The 16,718-nt window shown below is 58.0% G+C and overlaps 1 protein-coding gene and 1 long non-coding RNA gene across 2 annotated transcripts; both read left to right on the top strand.

Annotated features, from left to right (window-relative positions):
* The first annotated feature begins 5,506 nt into the window (after positions 1–5,506).
* Positions 5,507–14,716, top strand: AQP8 (aquaporin 8). The gene is made up of 7 exons (XM_032704362.1): positions 5,507–5,760; positions 7,844–7,970; positions 8,573–8,787; positions 9,906–10,040; positions 10,384–10,422; positions 13,986–14,094; positions 14,528–14,716. Exons 1-7 carry the CDS (start codon positions 5,507–5,509, stop codon positions 14,714–14,716), a joined length of 1,068 nt encoding a protein of 355 aa, XP_032560253.1.
* Positions 14,717–15,103: 387 nt separating this feature from the next.
* On the top strand, positions 15,104–16,472 carry LOC116795094. Its single transcript, XR_004359963.1, has 3 exons — positions 15,104–15,220; positions 15,817–15,939; positions 16,286–16,472. It is a non-coding gene; the product is annotated as an uncharacterized LOC116795094 (long non-coding RNA).
* The last annotated feature ends 246 nt before the right edge of the window (positions 16,473–16,718 follow it).

Raw genomic sequence — 16,718 nt, forward strand, 5'->3', positions numbered from 1 at the left:
TTCTGCTCATCACTTCTCTTTTAAGTCCCTGTATTGTTTGTTCATCCAAGGGGAGCACTGGAGAGTGTGGCACAGGAGCAGAGCTGTGCCCTGGGATGAGAACACAATGGTGGCCTGATCACCCTCTGACTGGGTGAGTCTGACTTTCCATTTGCAGCTGCTGAGCTGAACAGCATCCAGCTAGGAGAAGGGAAATCATTCCTGCAAAAGCTATTCCAGAGTCTCTCCTGTCTCAGTTGCCATCAGTGGTGAGGAAAGTGGGTCACCTTGTGCTTCAGGGTTACAGCAGGATCAAAGGAGTGTGTGGTTCCCTGGGAGCTGTGTGGGGAGGATGGTGTGGGCAGCCCAGCACTCAGGGTTCCACTGACTGAGAGAGGTAAATCTTTCACCACTCTCCAGGGAATATTTGGATGTGGAGGGTGCCTGGTGCTGCTGAAACAGTACTGCTTTGCTGGGAGCTGCTGGCTGAGGAAGGTTTTCCAGCCAGGAGAGGTGGCCTCTGCCTTCTGCTGCTGCTTCCTGAGCCGGGTGTGGCTGCTGGGGCTCCCTGGAGCTGTCCCTGGATCTCTGCCTCTCCCTCCTGTTCCAGCCCAGCTGGCTGTTCCTGGGTGCTGTCAGGCCTCTCTCCTTCCCCCAGTCTGTGGCTGGGAAGCTTTGCACAGCAGGATGCTGAGTCCAGTTGCCATGGCAAAGTGAGGGAGTCGTGGCACGTGGGCCCTGCCTGTGAGCTGCCTGTTACAAATTGTTCCCACAGGTACCCCAGAATCCTCCTGTCTGTCCATGCTGAGTCCTGGATGTTGGTCCTTGCTCTGTCCAAGGCCCAGGCACGTTGTGGATGATCACACTTCACTGTATGTGTGTCCCACCCACGTTACCTGCCCGAGCATCACCTGCTCACTCTGAAAAGATGGATAAAAGAAGTTACCTTCTAGGAAATTAAATTATTTAGTTCCTTACTGGGATTGCCCAGTAGTGAATGAAAAGCACTTGTTAGCTCAGTGCCCAGCATTTCAACCCCTCTGCAGAGTTACAGCTCCTTGTTTTGAGCTGACAGGAGTTTCCAGGTCTCTGTGCTGCCGGGGCACAGGAAATGTGGTTGTGAGGATGGAAACGCTCCATTGTCATCAGACTGACAGGACAGGCAGGGGAAACAGGGGCCAGGTCATTGCAGGGGAGATGTGCAGGTGTGTGTGGGACCAGAGCATCCATCCTTTCTGTGAGAGCTCGGGGGATTTTAACGCTAAACACCAGAACTACGAATGTTCAATACCGGAATTAAGGTCTAAGTGTGGCTTCATCCTACTGGTTATTTTCCCTCTTCAGAAACCAGTCTGTGCATGCAGAACTGACCCAAATCTGTCCCTGTTTTCCAGCAGACGGGGGTAAGTCTGTCTTAGGAATCCTTGGAAATTTCCATCACACTGGAGCGTTACGGTAGCGATTTGAAGGGAAACTCTTACCCAACGTGGGCTCTCAGGAGGGGCAGAGGTCACCTCACCTGTGCCACAGCTCCCAGCTGCAAATCATTCTGCCAGTTCTCCTTCAGCCCCAGTTGAGTAATCGTGGGGATTATCCGTCTCCAAGATAAACATGGAAAGATAAGGCAGTGTCAAAGGAATTGCTTCTGCTTCTTTATGGCTCTTTGAAAGAGCTGACCCTGATGCTGGCTCTGCTGGGGTCTTTCCTTGCAGCAGCACGTCCTGCAGCACCAAAATTCTTCCTGATAACTTTTTCATAGCAATCCAGGCAGAACTGGGGCCTTTGAAATGTGCCAGCACTGATCCACAGAGAGCACTTGAGCATTAGGAGAGCATGAAGTGACAGGACATGGGGGAATGGTTTCAAGCTGGAAGAGGAGGTTTAGGTTGGATATTGTGAAGAAATTGTTCCCTGTGAGGGTGGTGGGGCCCTGGCACAGGTTGCCCAGAGAAGCTGTGGCTGCCCCATCCCTGGAAGTGTCCCAGGCCAGGTTGGACAGGGCTTGGAGCAACCTGGGCTAGTGGAAGGTGTCCCTGCCCATGGCAGGGGTGGGACTGGATGGGCTTTAAGGTCCCTTCCAACCCAAATAATTCTGGGATTCTGTAATTAGCTGTTAATGGTACTTGATCATGTCCCTAAGAGTCTGCTTATGTGCTTTTCGGATTTTTAGTGGTTTGGATTTAGAACCCCAGGATGGTTTGCATGGGAAGGCACCTTAAGGATCACCCAGTTCCAATCCCCAAGTCTGCTTTTCCATACAAACCCCAGTTTGGGTACTTTGGATTGTATGGAAAAACAAAGGAAAGGTGGCAGATCTGCATGATGAAGCAAAGGAAAACAATGGAAAACAGGGGGTGGGTAAAATAGGGGTATTCTGACTTTTCTGCTGGGGTAGATGGATGTAGGAAATGTTCTCTGTGATTCCTAAAAAGGGTTTTTGGAAGCTGTGGTTCGTTTGGTCCCACTGTTTCCTGTTCTCATTGACACAGTTGCTGTTGTCACTTGTTTAACAAATCGGTGCAAGCCCAAACAAGGACAAAAATAAGTGTCTGTTAATATGAACAGATTTATCTGTTCTCATCCCCACGCCTTTTCCCACGGGCAGAGTTTCCATGTAGCTTATCAAGCAAACCCTAGTGCCAAGGATTTCATCTCTGTGAGGGGCAAAGGCTGCTCAGAGCAGGGCTGTTGTCTTTACATGTTTGTGGCACCTCTAAACACAAGGCAGATGCTGGGGCAGCCTCTGCTCAGGAGGACACAGGAGGATGGCTGGGTTGAGGTGTGGAATCCCAGAATGGTTTGGGTTGGAAGGGACCTCAAAGATTATCCTGTTCCACCCCCTGGTAAATCCAGGCCAGGTATCTGCTGCTGTGAGCCTTTGGCTGTGGGAGGGCAGGGCAGTGCTGGGGGGATGCTGTGCCCTTCCAGTCCCCTGCTCTGCCCACCCTCATCTCGCTGGCAGTGACTTGTGACCTCACAGAGCACCCCCACCACCCTTCTCCTTGCACACTCCCCTGGCACCTCCTGGTGTGGCACTTTTGGTGATTCCTCCATGGCTGGTCCTGCCCCTTTGCTGGCTGTGCTGGGAGGGTTTGGTAGGAGCCAGGTGATCACCTGACCTCGCTTATCCATCAGGAGATTCCCTGAGAATTTATGTGTTCAAGGAGTCAGAGCTGGCAGGTGTTGAAAATATCATCCTACTTTTATTGGTTTGGTTTTGTCCCTGTTTTTTGGGTTAACTGGAACTGTGTGCAGGGAGTGCTGGTTTCCCTTGGAACCATCCTCATGCCCAGCAGTAGTTAGGGAGGAGCAGTGTTCCCTGGGCTCTTGGGTTAGTCCCAGGGCCATGGCACATCAGCCATGGCCCTGCAAAAAAACCTTCCCTCTCCCTAATCTTCCAAAACAAATCAGTCAGGGCTTTGCACAGCACTGAAATTTCCCAGGCTGCTTTCTCCAAGGATTTTACCTCAGTCCCACATGGCAGACACGGGATGCCCAGGCAGCACTGGCTGGCTCTGGGTGCAGAACCACTTGGCTGGAGCTCCCAACACCAGGGAAAACATTCCCTCAGGACTGCTCCTTTGTTCTGTCCTGTTGCAGGCCTGTGCTCAGTAATAATTAATTCCTTTGTTGCATGAACGTGGAGCGTTTCCTCTGGAGGGCTCAGGCAAACATCCCACTCCCTCAAGAATGGTAAATGTTTAAAAGCCAAGGACACAGGGTTAATCCTTGCTTTTGGGCTGTGACCTCCCAGTGCTCCAAAGCCACCACTCTGTTGGCAGACAGAGTATGGACAGAGTCCCAGCCATGTTCCACAGGTCCATGCAGAGGGTTCACAGGAGCCCAAGACCAGCCCAAGTTGGCCCTCACTTCCACATCCCAGTGGTTTCTATCACCTGATGCTGAGAGCTTTTGTCTGTAGGAACCAAGTTCTTGGGAGGGGAAATGGTTTGATGGAGGCTCATTTAGAGGGGCCTGGACTGGGCTTCTCTGGCCTGCCCCTTGTCTGTGGTGAGGTCAGCAACAGAGACAGGCAAGTGGAAATTTCCTTCCCATCCCCAGTGCCTTGTGACAACATCATAAACCATCCCTGGCGTTCTTTACCCTGCTTACGAGAGAAAAAAATCCCTATAAACGGCAATCCTTAATCACCCACCACAAACATGGGACGTTGCAGGCGATTGCTCAAGGCAGTGACACAGGGCAGGGACACCCTGGGGGGCTGGACTGATCCCTGCCTGGATAGTGGGCACATTCCTGCTGCTCCAGGTGAGCTGCACTGCAGGGACCTGCACTGGCATCGCTCGGGCAGCATCAGCTGTGCCCATCACTGGATATGGGTTATATTAATCTTATAATTAATACCCCAAAAATAATTTAAATCTGGATTCTTTCTGCCCAAGTTAGAATCCCTCCCAATGGAACTGGTTGTGCTGGGAGCTGTGGGTTGTGGGACAGTGGTTCCAGCTCTCAGTCGTCCCCTTATTCCCTCTGCCCTGGCTGAATCTGGTGTTCCAGGGAGTGATCCCTGCTGGGGTAAGGAGGATTTAGGGAGGGTGTAAGTGTTATGATCAATGTCAATTTTCAGAGCTGCTGGTGGATCCCTTGGGTCCCTTGCCAGCATCTTTTATTTGAGAGCAGTACAAGAGGGATACAGACCCCCAGCTTTGGGAGTTCTGGGCAGGACATGGACTGAGCTTTAGGGAAACTTTGACTGACAGTTGTTACTCAGAGGGTGGTGAGGCCCTGGTACAGGTTGCCCAGAGAAGCTGTGGCTGCGCCATCCCTGAAAGTGTCCAAGGCCAGGTTGGACAGGGCTTGGAGCAACCTGGGCTAGTGGAAGGTATCCCTGCCCATGGCAGGGGGTTGGAACTGTTTCTTAAAGGTCCCTTTCCACCCAAGCCAGTCTGTGATTCTGGGATAGCTGCACCAGCCATTTCCCAGGGTGCTGCTGGATCCGTGTGCCCGATGCCATGGCCCTTCTGGCAGGTGCTGCCTCTTGGCAGCACGAGCAGGTGAGGAGGCCAGCTGGGCTGCACACGGGGTTCTGCATGAAAGGAATCACATCCTGAATTTGGCATAAAAACCTAAAACTGAAGAAAAAAATAAAGTCCAAGGAAAAATCCCCCCAAGCCTTGAACCAAGGCTTGGCAATGATAACAGTTTTTATATCCCTGGGGGCCGGCCCAACAGTTTTTATTGCCCCTCTCCTTTTTTTTTTTTTCTTAGCAATGCAAATCCAATCCATATTTTAGAGCCTCTCCTGCGCTGCCTGTTCACAGAGGTCCGGGGGGAGCCTCGTGGCAGGACAGGCAGGATCCTTGGCCCTGCACCAGGCACCTCAGTCCTGCGAGTGTGGTGTCTGGAGGCTCTACCCTGCAGCATCCCCGGACCGAGTCCCTGCCCTGCAGCATCCCTGGACTGACTCCCTGCCCCGCAGCATCCCCGGACTGACTCCCTGCCCCGCAGCATCCCCGGACTGACTCCCTGCCCCGCAGCATCCCCGGACTGCCCCTGCCGTGCCCCCATGGCCGGTGCCGAGCGCGGAGCCCGCACGGGGCGGGAGCTGCTGGACATGGAGGTCAAGGCCAAGGCCTGGCAGCCACCCTGGTACGAGCACCACGTGCAGCCGTGCGTGGCCGAGCTGCTGGGCACTGCCCTCTTCATCTTCATCGGCTGCCTGGCCGTGGTGGAGGACACGGGGGGCGCGGGGCGGCTGCAGCCCGCCCTGGCACACGGGCTGGCCCTGGGCACCGCCGTCGCCGTCCTGGGGAACATCAGGTAAGGGGGGCTGGCACTGGGGCTGCACGTCCCCCCGGCTGGGGTGGCACACGCACCCCGCTGCAGTGCCCACACAGCCCCACACGTGGGCAGGGGGGATGCTGGGGGCTCCCACACACCACCCTTAGGACCCTCCCTGCCCAAATCTCGGTGCCTGAGCACCCCTGCCCTGCCACAGAGCCCCTGGTCAGTGGCGTGGCTGCCTGGGGGGTGGGGGTGGTGGCACTGGTGGTGGTGGTGGCACTGGTGGTGGCACCCATAATGCTGTGGGTTTGGAGGGGGTTCACCTGGCTTCGGATTGACCATTTTAATTCTTAGCCCCTTTTAATAAAAACTGTCGAAGCTGAAATAGAAACATCCTCTTCTGGGGGTTGGAACAAGAAGATATTTAAGGTCCTTTCCAACCCAAACCATTCTATGATTCTCTGATTCTCTGGAAAGCTGAGGCAATTCCTTTCACAGGGATGTCAGAGCAAAACATTTTGACCCAAGTGTGCTACTCCACTGGGTATCTGCAGGTGAAAGATTTAGATCCCATTTACAAGTGGCTTCAATTCCCCAAAAGCAACATTTAGACAAACCTGCTCATTGAAAAAAGTGTTGTCTGGTGCTAAGATATAGATTTATCCTCAAGGAAGGAGCTGAAACAGTCCTTGAGGAGTTTTATTCCCTTCCCTGGTGTCAGCTCTGCACAGCCCAGGCATGGGATGGCTCCAGGCTGTCCTGGGTGTCCTGGCTGGGGTCATGGGCGAGCCCTGGCGTCCAGAGCAAGCTGACTGATCATTTAGCAGTGCCTGATCAGCAGGGAAAACGCCCCAGGTGAGGTTTGTGCAGTGGGGACTCAGTGATCCCGTGGTGCCTGTGCTGGCAGAGCCAAGCCAGACCCCACTGCACCCCAAGCCCTGGGCCTGGTTGAACCAGGGGAGCAGGACAGGGGAGCTTTATGGTGAGGGGCTGCAGAAGAGTCCTGGGGGTCCCCCATCAGCTCTGAAACAAAGAGGAGCCATCTCAGGGTCCTGCACAGGGAGATGTTTTAATCTTAAATCAGGTTCACACAGAATCCCAGAATGGTTTGGGTTGGAAGGGACCTTAAAGCCCACCCAGTCCCACCCCCTGCCAAGGGCAGGGACACCTTCCACTGTCCCAGGTTGCTCCAAGCCCCATCCAACCTGGCCTGGGACACTTCCAGGGATCCAGGGGCAGCCACAGCTTCTCTGGGCAACCTGTGCCAGGGCCTCCCCACCCTCCCAGGGAAGGATTGTGTCCAGAGAGGCTGGAGAGGGGCCTGGCTCAGGATGGGGGTCCCTAGCCAGGCTGCCAGCCATGCCAGCAGGTGGGAGCTCTGGCTGGGGTTTGTTTGCAGCCCCCAGGCTCCCTCCTGTCCTTGGGGTGTTCACAGCCCAGGCCCCATCCAGCTGAAGCATTTGCTGCCCTGAACAGCACAATGCCTTGCTCTCGTGATGGGTCTTTATTCCAGCTGAGGAATGAGGTGTGATTATCGCTCCCAGACACTCTGACTCATCCCTCACCAGCAATTATCGGGGCTGATTGGTTATGAAACCTGTTCGTTAGCGTGTCTCATGATAATCTGCTTTAATTAGAGAGTCTCAGTCTGTCTTGCTTGTGGTCTTCAAGATGAATGATTTAGGTCTTGTACTGTGGTGCCCAGCCCGACAGCCCTGCTCTGTCCCTGCCTCCCTGCAGATGTGTGACCTCCCAGGCTGGGTACCAGCCCCCCCAGGGCATTCCTGCAGCTCTGGAAGAGACCCCTTCTCCTCACACCTGCTCTGCCAGAGCTCCTGGAAGCTCCTGGGGGTCTCCAGAGACCCGTCCCCAAACCCTGTCCCTGAAACTTCCCCTGCCAGCACTGCAGGATGGGTTGGGTGTCCAGCCTGACGATGCTGCTGCTTTGAAGCAGTGACTGCAGAGAGAGGAAACAGCTGGATTCTGCTCTTCTGGAGCATGTGGCACCTTCCCACGACAGGACTGGAAAAGCACTTGTGGCTCCAGCCCGTGGTGAGCCCCGGGGCGGGAACCTTGTGCTGGGAGTGAACCCCTGCTGATGCTCCTCTCTCCTCTGCAGCGGAGGCCACTTCAACCCCGCCGTGTCCCTGGGCGTGTGGCTGGTGGGGGGGCTGAACATGATGATGCTCATCCCTTACTGGCTCTCCCAGCTCTGTGGAGGGGTGATAGGAGCTGGCCTGGTAAAGGTATGGACACCGGGGTCCTCTCCACCCAGGGCTGGGACACAGGGACTCTCCCTGCTCTGACAGAGCTGGCCTGACCACCCCAGCCTGCCACAGCCCCGGGCTCTAAGGCCGGGCTAATTAACTAATGAATAGCTGCAGCTGTTCTCCAGAGGTTTGCTGTGCTACACTAATTAGGCACAGAAGGACACACATGGTCCCCCTGCAGCCCCTGCCGTGTTCTCACACAGCGTTTCCCTGCACTTGTACCTCTGGCACTGCACCCAAGGTCAGTTTAGGTTTGGTGCTGCCCATGCCCACCACCCTGGCAGCCAGCACCCACCTGCACCGAGTGGTCTGGCCACCACAACCCCCTGGGTGACTGGGTGAGGCTCATCCCGCCGGGAGAGCCGTGCCTGGCTCGTTATCCCAGGAGACATTAAGAGCCCTTGCCGATGAGTTGATGTTTGCCAGGCTGGCTTTCAGGAGGCAAGTGCTGAGTTTAGCTCCTCTTTAACCCACCCGCCCGCCCACGCTGCCCTGACAGTGAGCACATATGCCCGGTAAAGCCACAAATGGAGCGTGGAGGGCACTGACAGGCTCCCTGATGGGCTCCCCCTGCACAGGTCGTGGCACCGAGCGAGCGCTACGGGAACGCCAGCGGGGGAGCCTTCGGGGGCATCACGGCCGACGAGCAGGTCCCGGCTGTCCTCGTGGGAGAGCTCGTCCTGACCACCTTCCTGGTCCTGGTGGTCTGCATGGGCACCGTCAACGGGAAGACCAAGACCCCCCTGGCACCGTTCTGCATCGGCTTCACCGTCACGGCCGACATCCTGGCAGGGTGAGCTCCTGAGCCCTGTGCCCGTTCCTGCCGGGCAGACGGTGCCATCCAGTGCCACCACTCCAGCAGCTGAGTCACCAGGCAGGGGGTCAGGGTGGGACCACTGGCTGTGGGGATGGAGCTGGTGCTCGGAGCCCCAGGGGCAGCTCTGAACACCCGCAGTCAGGGCTCCCCTGCTCAGCCAGCTGCACTGTGCCCCAGGGAGGAGAGTGCCCGTGCCTGGGGTGGGGTGGGGTGGGACATGCCCTCATGCAGCACAACACAGGCCCTGCTGTCCAGGGAAACTGAGATAAGCTGGGCACACCAGGAAGGAGTCAAATGGGCCCACTGGGTGCCCTGGCAGTTTTGGGAGAGCCATGGTGTGCAGCCTGGCCAGGCACAGGGGTGTCTGTCAGCTCATCCTGGCACGTGGCACCGGAGCTGGCGCAGCCATCACGGGCACCAGTGGTGGGTGATAAACCCCAGGTCCTCCTGGGCCATGTTTGCTGTAGGAAGCCCTGAGCAAACAGGAGAGGGTTTATGTCCTTCATGTCCCCATGGCTGCTGGAAGTGCTGCCAAGCTTGCAGCTTCCTCCATGTGTCGGGAGAGCAGCCCAGCTCCGGTGCCACTGTGATGGGATAATGAGCACATGCAATTAGGAATGGTAAGGGGGTGTTGGGCTAAGGCAGTGCCCACCTGCTCTAGTGGGACCCCGAGCCCATGTTTATACACAGCACAAACCTCTTGGCAAATATTTATCCCTTGCAGTTTTCTTTAGCCTGTAATTGATTCCATCCCCATCCCCTGCTCCACAACCTGTGCATGACATGGAGCCTTCCCTGTTTGACAGCCTGGCTCCTGGGATGTCCCAAAATAAAAGCACTGGTGCTTTTACCTCACTCTGGGTTTTCCCCAGTAACTTACCAGTGCCATGAGTGAAGGCTGGTGCTGGTGAGTGGCCGCTCCCAGGGCTGGTCCCTGTGTGGCAGCTGAGCAGCCACACGAGTCTGGGCTGCCAAGGAAAACCATCCCTACGACCAAGCAGCCGTGCTGGGATGGGACCAGGGTGGTCTGAGCCAGGGGATGGTGCTGGTCCCATGTCCCCCCCAGTGACACAGCTGCTCTGTTTGCATTCCAGGGGCGGCGTGTCCGGAGCCTGCATGAACCCTGCCCGAGCCTTCGGACCAGCTCTGGTGGCAAACTACTGGGACTACCACTGGGTTTACTGGGTAGGGCCCATGGTCGCTGCCCTGCTGGTCGCTGTGCTGGTGAGGTACGTGGTGCCTGTGGCAGGATGGGGGGAGCAGGGCCATGCAGATTGACCCCCTGTGTCCCCTGTGCTGCTGCTCTGCTCCCTACACCAACACTGCAAGCAGACACTTTTCCAGAAAGGTGTCCAAGGGCTGGAAAGTCCTTTCCCTTTTCCTTCTCATGAGGACCAGATGACAGCAGAGTTCCAACCTGTGTCCAAATCCCTGTGTTTGCTCCATCCATGTCTTGTGTGGTGAATCCAGCTCCGACTGGTGCTGGGCTGCTGCCATTGCCGTGTCCCTGTTGCTCCCTTGCAATGGCAGAAAGGCTGACCTTGGATTCCTCTCTCTTTTGCCTCCCCAAAGGCTCCTGATGGGTGACCGGAGCACGCGCCTGCTCCTGTGGTGATGCCGAGCACCGGGCCCTGACCTGCCATGAGTGGGGCTCAGCACAGCCCGTGTGAAACCTCCTGCTCCTGCTCCCTCCTCACCTTCCTGCCTCCCCTCCGCATCTCCCAGGCACCTGTGGCCCAGCAATGGTTCCCTGGATGCTGGAGGGAGGATGGGAGCCCCCAGCCAAGCCGTGGTTGCCAGGGCTCTGCCATGAGACCAGCTCAGTGTGAGCCCCCTCTGAGCAGCCATGGTGCCTGTGGTGCCCCAGCCTCCCTCGGCATCACCATGCACAGTGTCTGTCCCCCAGGGGTGTCCCTGGGCATCTGCGGTGCCAGAGAGCCCTGTGCCCTCTGGGTGGGCACTGCTGCCCCCCATTCAAGTTGTCCAGGATGTTCCAAGCAGCTCTTGCCCCTGGCCTGCCTCATGGACTATCCCACAGAGGGGGACATAAGAAGGGAGCTTTGGGGACAGTCTCATCTCTGCCCCTCTGGGCATCAGAAGGACAGGGGTAGGGGGAGTTAAACACCCCCCCAGAGCTCAGGGCGGGTCATCCCTCCCCTGTCCAGAGTGGGGTAGGGGCCGAGGGGGGGGCTGTTTGGCAGAGGGGGTGCTGCCACAGGCAGGAGCAGCAGCAGAAGGGAAGCACTGGAGCTGTGTGGGCAGGGGGAGAGGAGCCAGCACAGCAGCTCTGCGTCAGCCGGGCATCCGTCCCCTCCAGCAGCTGCCCTGACTCATCCTGCGGCCTCCCCAGCCTCCCCCGGGGGCTTCACTGGCTTCCCCCCCCAGGGGCTTGTAGGGTGGTGAACGGGCACAAGGGTGTCACTGTGAGTACTCCCCGCCCCAGCCAGGACCCCCTCTCTTCCCTGGATTTAGACCCTCTGAATTTTGCAAATTTTTCACCCTGGAAATGCCTGTTGCTTTCCCAGCCCCTCCCAGCACGGCTCAGAGGTGCCCTGGGCTGGCCCTGGGCAGGGGTTGTGCTGGCAGAGCTGTGCCCCCCACCCTGCCCACGAATGGGGCTGGAGGGCAGGAGGAGGCAGGAGTAGGAGAGGGCCCAGCTGCCCTGAGTGGGGCAATGGCACCTTCCCCAGGGCAGGAGCTGCGTGCTGGGCTCGGGCTGTTCCCCTCCCCAGCAGTCTGGAGGAAACCCTGGCGTGAGGCAGATGCTTGTCCCTCTCTCCACAGGCAGCTCCTCGCAGCTGCTGTGGCAGGGCAGTTCCCAGCTCTCCCCTGTCCCCGTGGGGTTGGCACAGCCCTGCCAATGTCACCTCTCTATTTTCAGCTTGTTTTCTACTTCCCAGCCCGGGAGGTGACCCACACAGGGACACAGACACAAAGATGTGCTCACAGAGGACAATGCTGTAGAGATGCTGGAGTGAGGGAATGCCTGGATTGGAGCATTGCTGGCTGGGAGCTGGAGGGTTGCTGCACCCCTGCCCTGGGCGGCTCTGGGGGCTGGGGAGGTCCATGGGCCCGGGGGCACCCTGGGCCCCAGGTGAGCCCGGGAACCAGCAGCTGCTCACTCAGGAAGGAAAATGATGCAACCCTCAGATGGAGACAAACAGCATGAAGATGTCACTGGGATGGTTGTCATGGCAACACCACAAAAAATGCCAAACCAAACATGGACCAGAATCACTGTTTCTTCCCTAAAAGGGGCCTGGGGGGAGCAGCTACTGGTGGGAGCTGGTGCTGTGGGGAGTCACCACGGGGACCTCACCTGCCCCTGCTCAGGGTGCAGATCTGTGGGAGCGGGGCTGAGGTCACTGGGCTGTGACGGGTTCCCCCCTTCCCCTTTCGAGAGGATGCTCGGCCCCTCGGCCCCGCAGGAAACGTGCTTGGCTGCGGCTGCCTCTGCACGGGGGGGCCTCCTGCACCCCCATCCCTCCTGAACTAATCCCTCCTGCACCTCCATCCCTCCTGCACCCCCATTCCTCCTGCACTCTGATCCCTCCTGCACCCCAGCTCTCTCCTGCACCCCCATCCCTCCTGAACTAATCCCTCCTGCACCCCAATCCCTCCTGCACTCCCATCCCTCCTGCACCCCAGCTCCCTCCTGCACCCCAGCTCTGTCCCTCACCCCATCTCCCTGCTGCACCCCTGTTCCAAGGCACCTCTCCCAGTGGGTGCAGGAGAGGGGGGCTCAGCAGGTCCCCCTGGGGCAGTGATGCTGCTGCCTGTGGTCCCCAGGCAGGGGAGGCAGGAGGGGACATAGCCCCGAGTGCCCCCCTGTTTGGCTGCTGCTGTGTTCAGCACATTCATCTTTCGTTTGTCAGGGTGACTTTTGGTAAAGCATCTGTAGCGCCACGTTGTTTTTCTTTGAGTATTATTAAAGTGCTTAATATATGCTAATCAAATACCAATTAACTTCCGAGCACTTAATGTGCTTTAAGGGCATAAAATACATCTCATTCCCATTCAATTAAATTTGCATCAGGCCTGGACACGGGTCTGCACCATGTTTTTTCGGCACACGGATCTCCTGGGATGTTGCCTGGTGTTTTCCAGGTTCTGGGTGCCTGTTGGGATGGAAATGGCTCCTGTTGGGATGGAGATGCTGCTCGGGAGCAGGGCAGGCACGGGGCCCTGATGCTGTGGGCACTAGTGGAGTCACTAGTGGAGTGGTTGTCACCGAGGTGTGGGGCTGTTGAGGACACCAACACTCTCCCCCCTCACGATGGAAAGCTGGGAGAGCCCAGGGCACTTCAGAGGAATGCCAAAGGCTCTGCAGACGTTGGGCACGTGCTCGGCTGGGCACTGCCAGCCACGTCTGGCACCAGCGCTTTGGGGACACAGGGAAAAAAATCAGGGTGTGCTCCAGGAGCACAGAAGGATGTTTGTGTGCCCCTGTCTCTGCCCCCGCCCTTCCTGCGCTCACACTGCAGCTCTTTCACTCTGGATAAACACCCTGGACAGACAGGGAACAGGGCAGTAAAGGCGTGCTCGCCCTGTGGTCGGGCTCCCGGTGCCAGCCCAGCCACAGGAACGCTCAGGTTCTTGGCCATGGCAGAGGCTCCTGCCAAAGCCCCGGGTCCGTGGCACAGCCACTGCTCTGAGCTGCTCGCCCACAGCACGGCTGGCACTGGCTGAGCCCGACTCGGCTTGTGGCCCTGACTTTGGTTTCTGGTCCCAGTCCAAGCTGGCTCCCACCCCCCTGTGAGGGGGGTTCATGTCCTGCCCTGTGCCCCCACCCGCAGCCGGTCCCTGGTCCCCGGCTGGTGGCCGTGGGCACACGGCCGCTGGCAGCTCCTGGCACTGCAAGTGCTGATGTGCAGCCCGGGAATGCGGGAATGAACGGCTGAGCCTCCCCCCTTCCCCAGATCTGCTGCACTGCAGCCCCCCCGGAACAGGGAATTCCCGGCTGGGGAGCTGGGGGGAACGAGGGGCAGCACTGGGTGCCCCTGCCCTGGCACAGAGCTGGGCAGGAATCACTCTGTGCCCACGCCCAGGGCAGCACAGCTCAGCCTGTGCCAGGGGCTGCTCCTGGCGAGCCCAGACACCGGCACACAAGTCCCTTGGCTGGGAGGATCCAGCTCTGTTGCTGGATGCCCGAGCACCCCTGGTCTCGCCTGCAGGAGGGACAGTGGGGAGCCAGGGGCTGAAGGAGGGATAACTGTGTGTCAGCAACAATCAGGCAACGAGGAGGAACCACAGGGCCGGGAGCTGGGCGAGGCTGTCCCCGTGGTGGGGCTGTCTCGGTGCTGGGGCCTCACCGGCCGTGTTCCCGCACAAAAGGCTTTTCATCCGGGCAGAACAACACCCAGCTGTTTCCTGTGCCCGCTGCCTGCCTGCCCTCTCCTGCAGTCTGGGAAAGGAGGAGCTCCCAGAGTTTTCCCTTCCAAATCCTTCTCCCAACAGGATTAGGGGGGCTGCCAGTGTATTCCCCCAAAGCCTGGTCTTAAAAGAGCAGCACCCCTGAGCAGAGGCAGCACACTGAGGTGCCCAAATGTGGCAGGGTAGGATGGATGAATGCTTTTAGAACATGCCCCATGAGAGCATCTGGGAATTCTCCCGTTGCTCGGTTCTAAAGGTTTTCTGCAGCTGGAGAAATCACAGCCTGAAAAGGAAAGGTGAATGAATCCTTTGAGCCCATTTTGCCCGTCGGGCGGATCCGCAGTGGCTGCGGAGGGCAGACCCCGAGCTCATCCCCCAGTGTCTGTGCCAGCCCTCGGCGCTGCCCGAGTGCCACGGGGAGCTCCCGGGGGTGCTCAGCCGGGCCGGGGTGCTGGGTGGCTGCGTGGGCAGGGCCGGGGGCGCGGGGACAGCGGAGGTGGGCGCTGACGTGCGGAGCCAGCGCTGCGCGTGAGCTGGCAGCTGCATGTAGGAGCCGGGAGCGAGGGATGGAGGAGTGGGAGTCGGGACATATTCTGGGGAAGCTTTTACAGCCACGCCATCAGCGGGCACAGGGATGGGGATGGGCTCCTGCCCTCCTGGCCTTGGATGAGGACTGTGCCCCCAGACTGGGCATCATCCCTCATGGCTCTGCCACGTCCCTCACCGCTGTGCCATGTCCCCTGATGATGTACCATGTCCCCTGATGATGTACCATGTCCCTTGACACTGTGACGTGTCCCTCACTGTTATGCTATGTCTCTCATCACAGTGCCATGTCCCTCGCTGCTTTGCCATGTCCCTTGCTGCCATGCCAAGGCCCTTGGCACCATGCCATGTCCCCCACCACCGTGCCATGTCCCTCGCCACTGTGCCACCATACAGTCCTGGAGCACTGTGCCAGCCTCCACTGCTGCATCTGCTCTCCTGCCCCGAGCAAGGCCCCCGAGCTGGAGCAGCCCCCCCTGCCCATCAGCAGGTATGCAAAGAGCACTAACGAGCCTCCCCACCACATGCAAAGCTCCGGGGCTCCTGCCAGAGACCTGGGCTGTTGCACGGGGTCAGGGAGGGACATCTCCAGCTCCCCCTCCCCCAGTGGTCCCAGTCCTGTTTCCTGCAGCAGAGCAGGAGAGGCTCTGGAGCACGGAAAGGAAAGGAAATGTGGGAAGAGGGGATTATTTCCTCCTTCCCACCCTGCTCCTGTTTCTACTCCTCATTCTCTCGATCTTTCACTTCTTATTGGCATAGGCCACCCACTTGGGCTCCCTGGGGAGGAGCTGGCACAGAGATGTGCCCCTGGGACCGGGGCAGTGTGGGAGCCGGGACCCCCGGAGCCCCCCTTCCCCTTGGAGCCCTGCTTCCCCCCGGAGCCCTGCTTCCCTCGGCTGGAGAGGGAAGAGAGCCGCTGGAGGCAGCGGGGGCTGCACCCCCTCCCTGCACCCCCGCTGACATCCAGCCTCTCTTTCCCCAGCTCTGAAGTGTTTCTGTGCCCGGCATTGCTGAAGGATTTACATTTTAAAGGGGGTTTAAAATGGATTTGGGCGGACATTTATTTCCAAGTGTTATTTTTTTCAGCATTTGCCACTTTGAATGTTTGTGAAGAGGAAATAACAGACAGAAACCACAGCAGGCAAAGCATTGGAGAACTCACTTGTGCTCATGCAAATGTGGTGAGAGTGGCAGTCTGGGCTCAGACAGGTAACCCTGAGGGACGGCTGAGTGTGAGGATAGTGGTGGAGGTGTGTGAGCAGCCTGTGATCCTGCTCCTGGGGCCATGGATCCCTCCAGGCTCCTCTGTCTGGATGTGCACCCCTCTCCCATGCCAGTGGGGATGGATCAGGTCAGGGGGCAGAGAGCAGGCAGGAACCCCCTCACCCAAGCTCAAAGCTGGCCAAGGAATCACTGCCCCAGGAGACCCCCCTTCCAGCCCTTCTATTGTCCCCAACACAGAGATTTGCTCACAGCCACTGCACCAGCAGGACCCCAAGGAGTGGGTTTTGCTTCAACAACGAGAGTTCCTTTCTCTCCTTGCCGTGTTCCTCAGCTTCTGGGCGATATCAAACCTCCAGTTGTTTTTAGCAGCGAGGACCCCGAGCAGCAGGACCTGAGGGTGGGGAGGTGCTCCAGGCACGTGTCACCAGCCCTTCCCACACTGGAGCCAGAGGCGTGAGGGCGCCGGAGCCGTCTGGAGCTGCCGGACGGCTGGAGCAAAGGCTCGGCGGAAGGGGAATGCTAATCATGTTCTGTGCTGGCAACAGCCAGAATGCTGCACAATAAATAGCCATTTTAATTACTGCACAATATTTACAAGATTGCTTCCTCATTTGGGAAATTAAAACAAATGCTCCATCAAAATGATCAACACGATACAGTAAAGCACAGGGCTGATAAAGGAATCCATGGGCTGCTAATCGAGGAGGAATTAGCACCTCGGTGCTGCCTCCTCTGCTGTGCGACCACAGTGGGGAGGTGGCAAA

This window comes from Chiroxiphia lanceolata, chromosome 16 (genome assembly GCF_009829145.1).
Source record: "Chiroxiphia lanceolata isolate bChiLan1 chromosome 16, bChiLan1.pri, whole genome shotgun sequence".
Lineage (NCBI taxonomy): Eukaryota > Metazoa > Chordata > Aves > Passeriformes > Pipridae > Chiroxiphia > Chiroxiphia lanceolata.